This window comes from Homarus americanus, unplaced genomic scaffold, assembly GCF_018991925.1.
Source record: "Homarus americanus isolate GMGI-L3 unplaced genomic scaffold, GMGI_Hamer_2.0 scaffold32583, whole genome shotgun sequence".
NCBI classification, from domain to species: Eukaryota; Metazoa; Arthropoda; class Malacostraca; order Decapoda; family Nephropidae; genus Homarus; species Homarus americanus.
In genome coordinates this window covers 24,480,550-24,496,376 of record NW_024713129.1, presented here as the reverse complement: position 1 = coordinate 24,496,376, position 15,827 = coordinate 24,480,550, and the positions used below count along the sequence as shown (strand labels likewise).

Below are 15,827 nucleotides of genomic sequence, written 5' to 3'. Positions count from 1 at the left end.
GGCTTCATTGATGTTATTCTGGTTACAAGAAATATTTATAAGAACTGTAATAATAATACCGTATATACTCGTCTATAACCCCCCTCGTGTATAGGTCGACCCTGATTTTTTTACCAAGAAATCGTTAATTTATGATATTCCTCGTTTATAGGTCGACCCAAGTTTTTGAGGGTAATGGAACAACAAAACCTTCAGTAAAAACACTACGTCCTATAAACTGAGGCTCGCCGTGCCCGAAACACCGAGTGCCGAAGGCAAATTGTTTACCATTTATTATTACGACACAACACTTTACACCACTTTACACTGAAACGAGGGTAGTTTCAACAAAAATATTGTATATTTCCATTCAAGTATTTATTCAAGTCAATTAGGAGGGAATATTATTGTAATACAACAGTTTTTTAACTGAAAACCATTCGAAAAGCGATTACGGTAACATCTTTTGAACGAAAGAAAGCGAAAGTCATTGTTTTCGTCACGATTTTATCCCACTTTCCACTGTAATACGAACGTCATTTCAGCAAAAATATTACATTTCCGTGAATGCATTATATCAAGCAAAGTATGAATAGAATACCATTGTAATATAACAATATTTTAACCAAAAACTATTAAAAAAACGAGTAACTTCTCTTGAACATCGTAAGGTTAGGTAAAATCTTTTGTTTTCGTCATGTATTTTATCCTATTTTACATTAAAATACATCATGTTTCAGCAAAACTACTATTTATTTCCAAGAATATATTCATTCAGGCACAGTTAAGGTAAAATATACATGTGATGTAACAGTTTTTTAATTGAAAACGATTCGAAAAACACGTGTACCGTCTAGCTGATACACAACAGCTGGTGGTGCGTCATGCGTCGTTGTAAACAATAGGAGGTTGAAGTAGATTACCGGGTATTATATTAAGTGTGAAATATCGAAAAGGATTTTATTACCGTAATTTTTTGTAGATCAATGAGAACTGTGATACAGTATATGATATGATAAGTTAGCCTGTGCTAAGAACTTCAACATAGACTACTGAAAACACGTTGTAAGGTAATTTAGCCTATTGTAAGTTGGTGAGCTTCATTTGCTGAAGGAACTGCACAACTTTTCATTACTAATTGGTACATATTTTACGTTTCCATTGTTTACTGGCAGTAAATGGTAAATATTTTTCATGTCTGAAGCTAAAAGTTGCTCCTCGCCCTTCCCATCATGCACGGGTTCAACCTAACAAAACTATTACGCATGTACAGGACGACCCCCAATTTTTTGCCTAAAAATTTGGTCTTAAAAACTCGAACTATACACGAGTATATACGGTATATATATATATTTTTTAAATTGAACTGTACATTCTATATGGGGCAGCCCTCGCGAGAACAAGACAAGCGACCACACGGCTTTGAGATGTATTTATTAATCCATTATAACCTTCAAAGTTTCCTCTTTTGAATAAAACATTGAGACATTTAGTTTTACTTTTGCTGCTTACTAACTTCTAGCCCAGAGTGCTTCATGTATATCTAACCTGACCAGATCAGCAGGTCTAGTAAGTGATTCATTGGTGTACAGTACATGAGCACTTAACTGACAGTAGTGCATCCTGGCAAACAGGGAAGTGCAACTCACCTGTATATCCTGGTAGACAAACACAGGTGTAGCCACCTTCACGCCGCATGCAAGTGCCATGGTTGCCGCAGGGACTACTGTAGCAAAGGTTCACTTCAGTGTCACACTCGTAGTACTCCCGCATACCCGTGAATCCCTGCCAACATACGTTCATCAGAACATGTCACACCCTTACATAATAGCTGAGCAAGCTATTTATATTTATGGATGAGTTAAATATATATAAATATCTTTGTAATCATATTAAATTCCTTATAATTCTCATGTCAATAAAAAGAGCAAATAACAAACTAGAAACCAGGATTTCACAAACTTTCCTGGAAATTTTAGCATTACAGATAAATTAACTTTAAAATTCAGTACAGTAAAGGGTACTTGTTTTCAAACATTCAATTAAACTAAGGCTTTCTTCCACTTAGCCAATGTGACAAACAGTAGCCAGAGTGGACAAGCAACTTCTCATGAAGAAAAGCCACAAATTTGCCATCACTGACATTAAATTAAACAAACCCACTTACTCAAACATTATAATTTACACAGAGTTGCTGTTTTATCCCGTTGTGCATTACTGGTGAGCTCGGCTAAAAGCATAAAAAATTTAAGTAAAGCGATAATGATGATCATCCTACAAATTGGCCAAGTTAGTTATTGAAGCAGAAGAAGGAATTAATCTAATAGATGGTAATTGGCTATACTGTACATAAAAAAGGCAATAAAAGTCACAACAAAATAACAAACAACAGACTAACTGGCCAAACACCTGCTACAGTAAACTGATAAATTATGTTTGTGTTGACATTATGTAGTGTAGGTACAGTGTCTATACTTACAGTGTATGAGATTTTTACCAGATACAAGTTACCATAAATGATCTTATTAATAAATTTTTGAGACTACTCATGGCAACAATTATTAGCCATCATAATGTGTCTACAAACACTCATACATTATTGGTGTAAGTTTGACAATACAGTATTTCAATGTTTCTCCTAGATTGTTTCACTGTAAATAAGTAGTGTTACAGTCTCATTGTAATCATGTGATCAACATACAAATTTACTTTGGTAAACAAGTAAAGTACTGTATGCCCCATGAACTTTGCACTTTGATTAATGAGAAAGTCTGAATATCTCTGAACTGGTAAACAAATGTGTCCAAACAACTGCACCACAAGAGATCCAGCAATACTTGTGCAGGGATGAATAACAGTGGAATAATTTTTCATGGTAATTAGAAGATTTCTCGTACTATTATATAGAATTAACACAAATACAACACTGGAAACACCAATTGGTGCTTCATACCCATTCTTCTATGGTTCTCCTACGAAGGTCCTACCTTGGGGCACCTGCAGGCAAAAGTGTTCACAGGATAGATGGGGCGGAAAAGGATGCTGCTGGAGGAGATGAAGCCAGAGGCATTGCCAAACTTGAGGACATTAAGACACTCCTCAAAGTTGAGGCAGGGCTCCCGTACACACAGTGTATCATCAAATGGCAGCACCTGCAACACATACCATAAGAAATTACTCTCCCACAAATCTGCTTAATATTACCTCAAATTTGGGTTTTGCTCTTATTATGGTAACTTTAACTTTTGGTAAATTGGTTTGATATTACAGCACAATAAACTGAAGTAGGAGAACAACAAACTCAAACGACCATACAGGTATTTTGAATTGGTCTTGCCTTATAGTTCAATGGCCAAACTTAATTGATATGACCACACTTTAGGTAAAGTTTACTAAAGCTATCAACTATCTTATAATTTTAAACTTAATAAGCATTATCTTTTGTTGGGATAATGTTCACGTCCAGAAAAAGTCACCATTATCTCAAAATTGTATTATAACACCAACTGCACTTAGGCAGAATTCACTATGGCTGAACTGTAGTATTGTACATTCCTTAAATTCTACTCACCAGATCCCTTAATTATCAAAAGTGAGGCTTCTTGCTGCACTCAAAACATAACTGAAACTATTATCTATGGAGAATAAAAACCTACAAATTCCATAGAGTATATTATTGCTTGGAGAGGAAATAACAAGGCAATGTTAGAGCTTGGAGAGGTAATATCACGGCATTTTAGAGCTTGTAGGATTAAGACTGGATTACATTAGAACTTGGTCAAGTAAGATTAAGGTTAATAATCCTTTTGGGATAAGATAAGAGCAAGTTCAAATATGGAGGGATAAAATTAGGGTATGAAACAACATGGGGAAGGGCGAGATAAGAATTTTTCTGAGATTAGGAGTGGAAATGTTGCCAACTATGCCTGGTGATAAGAACTGAATAATACATATCAAGAAGAATACATAAATGAACAGGAAGGAAGGGTTGAAGCTTGTAATGTCGTAAATATAAAACAAAAGAGGTGCGGTGGTCAGGGGGGTACAGCACTCGCCTTCTGTTTTGGGGGTCTCTGTTTGCACCTACAGCACCACCAGTATATCCAGCTGTGAATACATACCTGATTTTACAGTTGAGGAAGTTATAAAAGTTGAGTGCAGTGCTGGCCATACTGCCTCTTTGTGTCCCCCCAAAAAGGCTGGGCGTTTAATGTGCTGTATTGGTAATACCCAGCCAGTCCTATGGGACCAACCTTTACAATGAAATTCTCTCTCTCTCTCTCTTTCCTTTTCTTTCCTCTCTCCCTTATATTTTCCCATTTTTTTTAGTTTTATTTCTTCCATCTTTCCTTTACATATTTCTTTAAATTCTCCTGCAATTTGGCTTTCATTTTCTCTTTTCCTCCTCTGACTCTCTCTTTCCCCATTTTACTCATCTCCCCCTTCTTTTTTCTCTATCTCTCCCTCATTCCTATTACCCCCCTTCTTTCCCTCCTTCCTTTCCCATTCTCCCCTACTCCCTCCTTTCTTCTCCCTCCCTATCCTTCCTTACCTGAACAGTGGAGAGCTTGACGAGGTCAGCCCTGTGGAGGTATACCCTCTCCCTCAGGTACTGGGGTGAGTAGAATTCTTCCCCAAACACATCGGGTCGCTTGGCCGAGAAGCTCACATTAAGGATACGGGCCTCTACGTCTGTGTCATCCTGCGTGGAGAAAACACTGGTTAAAGGTGTCAATTGTGTTTAAAACAGTGGTTAAAGGTATCAACAGTGGTAAAGGTGACAATAGTGGTTAAAGGTATCAACAGTGGTAAAGGTGACAATAGTGGTTAAAGGTATCAACAGAGGCTAAAGGTGTCAACAGTGGTTAGAGGCTCCAACAACAAAGGTTAAAAGGATCAATAGGGAGGAATGAATCAACAGTGGTTAAAAAGCAGGTTAAAATAGTGGTAGAGGCATGACCAGTCGGTAAAAAAAGTGGTGAGAGACAGAGAGTTAAAGAATGATGCAAATTACAGTAATAATCACATTATAAATCATAATACAGTAATACAGGTATAAACATACAAGGAATTAGTTATGTGATGTTTCCAAGACTACAGTAACTAAAACTACCACCACACTACTACTAGTACTATGAACAAACTACCACCACACTACTACTAGTACTACGAACAAACTACCACCATACTACTACTAGTACTACGAACAAACTACCACCACACTACTACTAGTACTACGAACAAACTACCACCATACTACTACTAGTACTACGAACAAACTACCACCACACTACTACTAGTACTACGAACAAACTACCACCACACTACTACTAGTACTATGAACAAACTACCACCACACGATGAAAAGAACAAACTACCACCACACTACTACTAGTACTAATAACTAGAACTAACAGTAAGTATACTACAGTACTATTAACTGGAATTTTTTTTAATAAACATGGCCTCCAGCCTCCCTTATATCCACACCTTCGCTACCATTTTATTACAATAATATTAAATATCATAATACAAAAGCAGCAGCTCCCCTAGCTGAGTTATTTAAGCCACAGATCTATGCGGCAATCAGTGACTCTTGCCTCATAGTCAATATCTACGACAGTTGTTGGCTTAAGGGCCGATGATCTTGTTTCCCTGGGGCAAAGCAATGCAGACCTAAGTAGAAAGAAGGACAGATGACATCCCAACCAGGCTGCAATGTAGTTTCTGGGCTGCTGCTTCTATTCAGATAACACCTCAGCCAATACTACGGTGAAGCACCATGCATTTGGTCCCATCCTGCCAGATGTTGTGAACACCAGAGGAGTGAAGCTGCCTTGATCCAAATTCGGAATTCTCTCAACTTTCGCCCTGTTCTTGCCATTCTCATTAATCCTGTGTGCAGCCTCAAGAGACAGGTTACGGTGACATGCAGCCATGGTGTCGAATATCCTCGAGCACTGACATCCACATGGACTTCGTTGGATGTGTTGGAAGTCTTGTGATGGAAATTCTCAGTCTAGTGGAAGGAGGGTTGGTTCCACCGTGACAGATTTGCTTCAGCACATTTGCTGTGAGATCCCTTACTTCTTCATGCCTCATGCATATGAAGTCCCCCTTCTTGCACATGATATGGTCAATGTTGTAGGATGAGCCACACACACATTGTATGGGTATACCTTCTATTGGCCAACCATACCTAAAAGCAATGACATCTGTAGATTCTTGTTTCTTTAGGCTGAAACCCTTTGCTCTTATCGGTAATGTTGTTAGCCAGCTTGAGGCTCCCATTTTCTGTGCTATAGCTACTTTTTTTCACCATGTTTGCTGACAATTGCTGCATCAGTGGCAGCAAGTTCCTCTGGATTAGTAATTTCCATTCCTCCCAGTCCAAGTGGTAGTGCAAGGAGTGACCTTTCTGCTGGGGTTAAGTGAAGGCTTTTCACTACTGTTGGAAAAAATGCATTCCTGATGGCTTCTTCCAGAGGGTGGAAGAGAGGTCCGATACCAGGGATAGTGTGATTCAGGTAGTTCCAGAGGTGCTCGACTCCATGGGTGAATGCCTCAAATGCCGCATGTGGTTCAGTTTTAGCAATATCAGACAGGGCATGGATTTCTTTTACCCACTCATTTACCTTTCCCATTACATACTCGGACTTGAATTCATTCATGCCAATTACTGCATTTAGGTGCCTTTAGCCATTGTTTGTTATTTTGACCTCATTTCCATTGAACACCTCTATAGCCAAGTCATGGTATTCTGGTTCCAAATGAGGAAGGACTTGCTGGCATTTGGATGATACCCTATTTGTGGACCACAAGATGTTACCAGGTCCACCACTTTTTGATGTCCTCCACTTTTCCTGCTTCTATTAGGTCGTCCACATATGCCACTTGCTTGACCTTGGTTGTTTCATAGTTTATTTTATGCTGGAGCACAGACAGGCCTAGTGCATACATTGCCCTGGCAACTGGGTCCCCCCTGTGTTGTTCCCTCAGGTGACTGTATGGTGGTATCTTCTCTTAAGGCCTTGAAGTCTGTTATACAGAGCTCTGTCGGGTTCCTGTTGGTGTTTTTCATTATACAGTACTGTACATTGGAAGGCTTGGACACTTGATCTTGATGTTGTGCAGTGTAGCCTTGTGATTGATTATGTTGAATGCATTGGAAGCATCAACCAATTGTACAGCCTCACAATCACGCTGCTCAAATATCTTTCTCATGGTGTGAATGGCAGCTCCCCCGAGCCTGGTGGCCAGCACATTCTTGCAGGTTCCCTGCTGCTGCCCTCACATCTTCATTGACCACCTCCATTATATATTTTCCAATGATCTATCTCAACACTTCCCCACCTGGATTTTTATCCAGGGGGATGAGGCAGCTGTCCATTAGAGCTGGTAAGTAATGGCAACAAAAGGTTGCCAGCTTTCTTGCAAGGGCAGTGGTGGTATTGCAGAGATCATTTGCTGTGTCAACAAATTTGGTAGTGATAAGGATGACTCTCCATCCATCTGCATCCAAACCTGAAGGGCCTGCTCCTCCATGTGTCTTCACTGCTTTTTTCCACACCATCCCTCCTGCAATTTTCTTGAACATGACAGCTTTTGAAGGGTCATACGCACTCTGGAACCTGATGACTTCCTCTTCACTTACAGGGGGATGTTTTTCCTTCAGTCGGAAGATTCCACTGCGAGAGATCTTACCTCCGAAGACACTTTTCTTACATGCATCTTGTTACCAAACTTTCTGGCAGCATCCTCAGTGACTTGCTTTCCGTCTCCTGCACTGTACATTTCAGTCTCCTACAATGTTCTTGCCTCACTTATGAGATTATCAAGAGCCCCGTTCTGCCACATTGTCAGCCTTTGCTTCATTGCTGCTACATTTTCCTTGCACTTACTCCTAGCCTGTTTTCTCTGACAGAATAGATGGGGTATTATTGCCAGTATATGGAGTTATTGGGACCAAGGACCTGTTGTGAGTGTAATTATGCAGGAAACAAGTCACCTCCTTGATCATTTAGGAGGTTCAAAGAGGATAGTTGGGGGCCATAGGACATGTCTTTCCAATGTGTTGACTGTGTATCATTCACCTCCTCTTGTTGGCTCAAAAATTTCCAAATGAGTGGGTTCATTATTCTCGTCTGGGATGTCGTCTTTACGTGACGGATCCCTGCCCAAAGGATTCTGACAGCTGGTCCCTTTCTTACAACCTACACAACATCGGTTACTTCTCACACACACATATACAGTTTGTGCATTTCTGGTTCAGGCCAGCACAGACGCAGTGACAGTTGCCCACTAGACTACTTACTACTACTAACTTGAACAACCACCTTATTATTATTACTACTATGACTACACTACTTTTATTTTAATATGGCCTCCAACCATCCATTATAGCCATACCTTCACCATTTATTACATAATTATCCTATTAAAAAAGTAACTACCTATCTGAGTTAGTTAAGCCACAGATATACGAGACATTCCGTGACTGTTACCTCATAGTTTATATCTGCAACTGTTGTTTGTTTAGGGGTTGATGATAGTGTTCCCCGAGACAAAGCAATGCAGACCTGAGCAGAGAGAAGGACAGGCAACTACTACTATGACTACTACTACTACTACTATTCTACTACTACTACTACTTTTTTTTTTTTTTTTTTTATAAATCGTGGCCTCCAGCCTCCCCCAATAGCCACACCTTTGCCACCATTTAATTACCTTAATATTAAATATCCTAATACATAAGTAGCTATCCTATCTGTGTTAAATTAGTTGAGCTGCAGATCTATGCAGCATTCAGTGACAGTAGCCTCATAGTCAATATCTGCAGCAGTTGTCGGAGTTGGGGCAGAAGCTCTCGTTCCCCTGAGGCAGAGCAATGCCGACCGAAGGAGAGAGAAAGACAGTCGACATCTCATCCAGGCTATAACATAACTTCTGGGCTGCTGCTTCTGTTCGGAGATCAACTCCGCGAGTCTGGCGTAGAAACATCTTGCACTTGGTCCCATCCCACCAGAGGTTGTGAACACTAGAGGAGTGAAGCTGCCTTGATCAACGTTTTGAATTCTCTCCCCATATGCCCTTCTCTTGTCATTCTCGTTCCTCCTATGTGCAGCATCGAGAGCTAGGTTACGGTGACATGCGGCCATGGGATAAAATATCCTGATGTCGAAGAAAGCTAGCTGTCCCCGCGTCCAGAATCCTCGAGCACTACTACTACTACTACTCCTTAAGGCTGTAGGAAGTGGTTAGGCCACTTAGGTTTGAGTCTGACCAATAATTTGCCAACTTATTTTGGAAATGCCATAAATTTTCAGGAAAAAAAAACATGAACAGGGATTTAAAAAAAAAGCCGCCAAAATCAGAATGGATAAGCTATCTCAATTCTCCCGCTCATGGAATATTTTTTCCAGGAAGGTGCTAAGATATGGGTGATGTAATTATTTACAGTACTTACAGTCTCTATCCCATGGTCAGCAATGCCTTATGTCCTCTGTAACCAACCACATTAACAAAATTGCTTTTGGTTACACCAGCCACCAATGCCACCAGTGAATATTCATTTAGTAGTTTCAGGTGCATCAAAACTTATTTGAGAACTCAAACATTTAAAATTAATGCAGATACACAGAAAAAAGTGATCAGTTGGGTTTAGTTGATAGTAGCAATGAATATGTTAGGTGTTCTGAACAGGCTATCACACTTTGGTAAATTTAGCACAATGGATTTTGCAAAGACTAAGGTTCTGGTATGATCCAGGACTACAATGACTGAAATGGATGTGAAAACTGATGATAAATGAAAAAAATTCCACATTAACCTTGCATGTATTTTTCCTCTGTCACTCTTAGAATACCTTACTTATAATAGTTAAGCTTAATGTTGATCTTATTCTTGTTGCAGCCAGCCCTAGTCTACATGAATTTCAACATTTCAGTACCACTTATCACTAATAGGCTGCATAGTTTTGCAAATTCAATGCCAGGTCTGGTTGAAGGCATTCGTAATTCTTTCAAGTTCTCAAAATATTATTTTCTACATTGAATATTGTTTGTGATAAATGTGAAATAAATGAACAATACACCATGTTTATTTGTCACCTTTTGTGAGACTTACAAATACAAAACTGCTTCTTATGGGCCTGATAGTACTATAACTGCCACAATACCTGGATGTTGAAGATAAAGATATTTTCCCGAGGACAAGGTATAATAGCAGCCAGGCCGTCCATGAAGTAGGAGAGGAGAGGAGACAGGAAAGCCTCTTGGGTCATCTCTGCCATCCTCACCGTCACGGAGCTAAAAAGCATCGCCTCCGTTACGAGTCTCACCTGAAGATTCATCTCAGCCATCACGTCGTTCAACCCATCTGCAAAAGGAAGATGATATGAGGGGTCACGTACAAGGCAAAATTGTATGATGGTCTTTACTGGAGGAGAGAGATCATTTGGGGTCACAATCAAGCCCAAAATAATTATTAGGTCTTATGCTGCTTGAGAAAGGTCATGTGAGGTTCAGGGGGCAAAGGTCACAAAAACAGTAAAAAATTTATATAATACAGTAAGTCCTTGTATAACGTCGCCCAGATTAACATTGTTTCAGTACTATGTCGCTACTCTTTAGATACCAATAATTTGTCTAAACGTCCCGGCGACTCAATTTAACGTCGTTTTTGCGTCGTCACGGACTACTTTTTATAGCGCATCACCCTCTCTCGTCTGGCCACGCTACGCTCTGTCGGCTTGGCACGCTACCTCACTAGCGGAACGTCACAGCATCCCCAAGTGACGCCAAGCCAGTCTCTGTTACGCTTCCACATCATTCATGCATGCTTAAGTGTTTTTGCTCTTAATACTGTACTCTAACCATTCAAAATGGCTTCCAAGCACCCATCAAGTGCTACTGATGCCAGTGTTGTGGAGAGGCAACATACGACCATTAGCCTTGCTACAAAAATGGAAGTTTTAAACCGGGAGGAGGAGCCACCCACAGGGTCTCAGTGACTCGCCACCCCCTCCCCCTCTCCACTACCCACCACACACTCGCTCCACCACCTCTGCCCACCAGTGAGTACAATACAAAATGATTTAGTTTATTTATATATATATACTATATTCTATAAAAATGACACTGAATTTCTGTATATGTAATGTATTTCATGGGGCAAAGGGAGGCTCAGGAAAGTAACTCCTGTATTTTATTTATTTCTTATGAAGAAAATTGATCCGCTTAACGTTGTTTCGTATAATGTTGTGTTTTCAGGAATGTAGCCTCGACGTTAGACGAGGACTTACTGTACTGTACTTTTTGTGTAATTGCCGGCACCTACACATTAAAGTCTCAAATATGTGAAGAATGTAACTAGAAGCCTAAATGTATGAAATATTTAACTAATAAGTCCTAAATATTTCAAAATTTTAACTAAAATATTGAAATAATGTACTGTACTGCACTGTATATAAAAAAATTATCTAAAAGTGTATAAGTGAAAAATGTAACTAAAAGTATAAAGATGAAGATTTTAACTAAGAAGTTCTAAATATTTAAAAAGAAAATATATGTATACTGTGTATATAACTAAAAAGCTAAAAATGTGAAGAATTTAAAAAAAAATATTATTTGGAGAATTTACCTGAAAGACTAATATAACTTGAATTAAATAAAAATTGGTTAATATTGACGACTGACTGCCAGCAAGTTATCTGTTTTGGTGTTTATTTTCTTACGATAATTTCATCAGTGAGTACTGATATGATAATCCCTTCATGTGCAAATGCTTTGCTTCATAGATATTTAGGCGCCGAAGATGCACACTACTTGTCTTCTTGGCAGTAATGTGGCAGGTGTTAAGTTATGCTAGGTTTTATATTAAGGTTAGGCTCAGTTAAGTTAGTTTAAAAAATTGCACAAACTACAATAGTGACCTCTATAAAACAGTGAAATTGCGGCATTTTTATAAATCATTTCCTATACAAAATTGCTGGCAGGTTAGTCATCAATAATTAAAAAAAAATTCTCAACATGTCCAAAACTTATCCGAAAATTCTAAATACAGATGTAAAGAATTTAACTATCAAAGTCTAAGTAGTGAACTTAATTTGCAATTTCTAAATTATCAAAGAATTTAATTACCGATTTCTAAGTGGAAAACTTAATAATTGAAATCTATATAAGTGAAACATTTAGCTAGCAATGTCTAAATGTAGGTAACAGGTACAGCATATGCCCCCAAAACTGGTAGAGATACAACATACAGTATGTCCAAAATGCATGTACGAGTATAGTAATACTGTACATTCCATTGCAATGGTGTAAACTGGTGTAAGTTACTGTACCAGGTCAGGTTAGACTAAAGATATGGTATTTGTTGACGACATACCTAATGCTGATTTCTCATTGAAAATTAATTTTATAAAGCCAAAATTTCACTGTGTTTTGCAGTGGACACATCTGTAGTTTGGGCAAATGTGTTAAAATGGGGCAATTTCTAAATTAAACCTAACCTAACCCTAGCTGATAAAAAACACAAGCAGCCAAAGCGTCATTAGAAGATTGCATCTACCTAACCAAAGACACCTACTTAACCTTACCTAACTTTGGTAATTATTTACGACATCACAGCCACTGATTTTTCACATAAAACGAATTTAGAAACACTGCAATTCCAGTGTTTTATAGTGAAACTGTTGCAGTTATGGGAAATGTGTTAAAAAGTGGTTATTTCTAAATTAAACCTAACTTATCCTTAGTTGATAAGAAAAACAAGCAGCAGAAGCATAGTTAGAAGACCTCATCAACCCAACCAAAGAAACCTATCAAACCTGACCTAATTTCCAAGGCATGAGGCTCAACCCTCCGGACCCTCCAGCATATTAAACAGAAAGACCTTACTATGATATGGTGTAATTTTACATTTTTGGTGAACGTGAGACCAGCCACCCAAACAGTGTGGCTCTTAAACATATACAGTAATACCCCGCTTTACGCGGTTTCACTTTCCGTGATTTCGCATTTACACGGTACCTCGCCAGAACCGGACTTTCACTTTACGCGGTGCATCTACTCATATACGCAGGAAGCGGCGCAGGCAGGATGCGCACAAGGTCGCCCAGTCATCAAAACATTACCGAGTTCTTCACCCGCCACCCACCACAGCCGGCCCAAGTTAGTGATACAGTAGTGAGGATATGGACTTATATGGACTTTGAGGGGTTTGACAAAGAGGCCCTGCAAGCCTATGTGGTGGATAGTGATACAATTGATACAAGTGATATAGGTGAGAGCCAATAATCTGCCCTCTGCCTCGGAACCAACCCCCCATCCCCGTGTGCCCAGCCATCTTTTCTACTAATATAAGTGTTAAAAAACAATTATTAATTGTGTGTGCATACCATCATAAAATTAAGATTTTATTTTTAATACAACGTACGTATTGTGTCTGAAAAAGTGGAGTTTGGGAGTCGGCCCAGTCTCTATTGGAATTAATCCCAAATGTTCTGTTGTTCACTTTACGCGGTTTTCACTTTCCGCGGTACCCCATGGGTTCAATTGACCGCGTAAATCGGGGTACTACTGTACAGTACTGGCGTTGGTCGGAGATGATTGGCTGTGTACCGCCACACCACGCCGAGAAAGACAAAGTAGTGTGTACCAGACAAAGTAGTGCGCCATTAGTAACCTAATTATCTACCAAACGAAGCAATTTCCACAAGAATGATTATTATATCAGAACTCACCGATGAAAATATGAAAAGAATATAAACATCAAAACAAATAATGCACCAGCTGTGAAGTCCTCCATATTAGCCCTAACTTCCTAGCCAGGAGCCCCCAGCTTATAAAACAGAAAGAAAGTAATATGATTGGGTGTAATATAACGTTTTTTGTGGACATGTAAGAAGCTGCTAGGGCAGAGCATTTTGCAAACAAACACCGAGCAGAGTAAAAAATCGACTTATTGCTGCAAAAGACAAAGTAGTGCCACTAGTGCATGGCTAGGGGCCTAATTATCTACCAAACAAAGCATTTGCCCAAGAAAAGAATATCATATCAGAACTCAGCAGAGAAAATATAGTAAGAAAGGATCCACCAAAATAAATTCGGCTGTGATGGGGATCTCTTTAATAGACGAAGAGTGTGGGGAGATATGATAGAAGTATTTAAGTGGGTAAAAGGAATCAATTAAGGCGGTATAGATAAAGTTCTTATAAAATACGAGCAGGATAGGACTCGTAGCAATGGATTTAAGTTGGATAAGTTCAGGTTTAGGAGGGAGATAGAAAAGAACTGGTTCACAAATAGGGTGGTGGACGAGTGAAACAAGCTTAGCAACTTTGTAGTAAGTGCTGGAATGCTGGAAAGTTTTAAAAGGAGGCTGGATAGATTCTTGGATGATAGAGAGTGGTAGTAACTGTCGACAGGAGCTGCCATGCACAGGGCAACTGGCCTATTGCAGACTCCATATTTTCTTTTGTTCTTATTAACCAAAGATATATATCTTTGTAGACCGCAGACTATACAATGTAGTAGTAGCACCCGCTGTTGTCTGTCAATAAGTGACCTATACTTAAAAAAAAATTCAAAATCAGCATTCTCTTATGGTACTTAAATTATGATACACAACTGAGTTAATTAGAGAAAGTGGCGAATTTAGGAGTACGAGTAAGGAATGGAAATTGAGCAAAGAGGAGTGAGACACTAATGCACAATACATAACCTTCACCACCACCATTATAAATTTTTCTTCGCCATAAACAAAGGCATTATCACGCCCCTTTGTTTGCCTGTCGTGTTTACCTGGCCAACACACCTGGTCAGGTGCCAGCCTCTTGTTTACCCTGCCTTCCACCCTCACCTGCCAACACACATAACCAAAGGATTTAACGCTGTAATCCGGACCAAGGTCATTTGGGTCATGGGAGATTACAGTCGATTAATGTTACTGCACTAAGTAATGTTTACTTTATAAATAAAAAAAAGAAGCAAGATGCACTGTTTGAAATTGCTTTTGCAACAGTCTTGGAATAGGTAAGTTGGTATTTTTATATCTAGATTGATTAGAATTTTTCCTCTCACTCTCATCAGTTGACTGCAATCTGCAGACATGTGACGTCACCTATATAATTTCTGTGCACAATACAGTACTGTATTGAGTTTTAAAAATCACAGGGGTCAGTAGGAGTCCAGTGGTAGTATGGATCAGGACTGGTATTGCGTTCCCAGTCATGTTGGTTGCATGCTTCTCTAACAATGTAAAGAATAACACAACATTAAGATACAAAACAATAATGAAATACATAAAGCAGGAAATAATTGTTCTCGGTGGAGACAACTAGAGAAGGTATAGAGTCCTTATCCACTCTACGGTCTATACTATAGACCGTACTGTAGCCTCAGTGAGTATAAGTTGTATAACTTCACTTGTCATTGTCAACAAACTGGGTAAATATAAATTATAAATTGTTGAAATGTTTATTTTCGTATAAAAAAAAGATCTTATCACTAAACACGAAATGTTAGAAATATCAATGAAATTTCACCTGTACTTCTGTTCAAACTTTTCCCGAGTTAGACCATTTTACTTTACTTTTATCTTCGCCCTTGGGTGGTCAACCGTAGGGTAATTACCCTATACCTAGGGTAATTACCCTATACCTAGGGTAATTACCCTATACCTAGGGTAATTCAGCCTGTAGGGCCTAGGGTAATTTTACTAAAAGAGGGCAAAACGTAGGTAATCAGTACCAGTAATCAATCATGCATTTTTCGCTGGTCATGAATTCAAATTTCCCGATGGAAGAGACTATAAATTTCTCATACAGTTAAAAAGAAAATTAAACG

At 39.0% G+C, this 15,827-nt stretch overlaps 1 protein-coding gene across 5 annotated transcripts in view; it reads right to left on the bottom strand.

Moving 5' to 3' along the window:
• LOC121869557 (protocadherin-like wing polarity protein stan) overlaps window positions 1–10,511 on the bottom strand; it is a 56,226-nt gene extending 45,715 nt beyond the window's left edge. For 2 of the 5 annotated variants that reach the window (XM_042370972.1, XM_042370963.1), the window contains exons 1-4: window positions 10,157–10,508; window positions 4,532–4,681; window positions 2,967–3,131; window positions 1,629–1,764 (exon numbers count right to left, since the gene is read on the bottom strand). In XM_042370972.1, the coding sequence (XP_042226906.1) occupies window positions 1,629–1,764; window positions 2,967–3,131; window positions 4,532–4,681; window positions 10,157–10,339 (634 nt within the window). In that variant the 5' untranslated portion in view covers window positions 10,340–10,508. Of the gene's footprint in view, window positions 1–1,628; window positions 1,765–2,966; window positions 3,132–4,531; window positions 4,682–10,156 lie in introns of all 5 variants that reach the window. The other 3 variants (XM_042370982.1, XM_042370954.1, XM_042370992.1) reach the window with 3 other exon arrangements.
• Window positions 10,512–15,827: the final 5,316 nt, after the last annotated feature.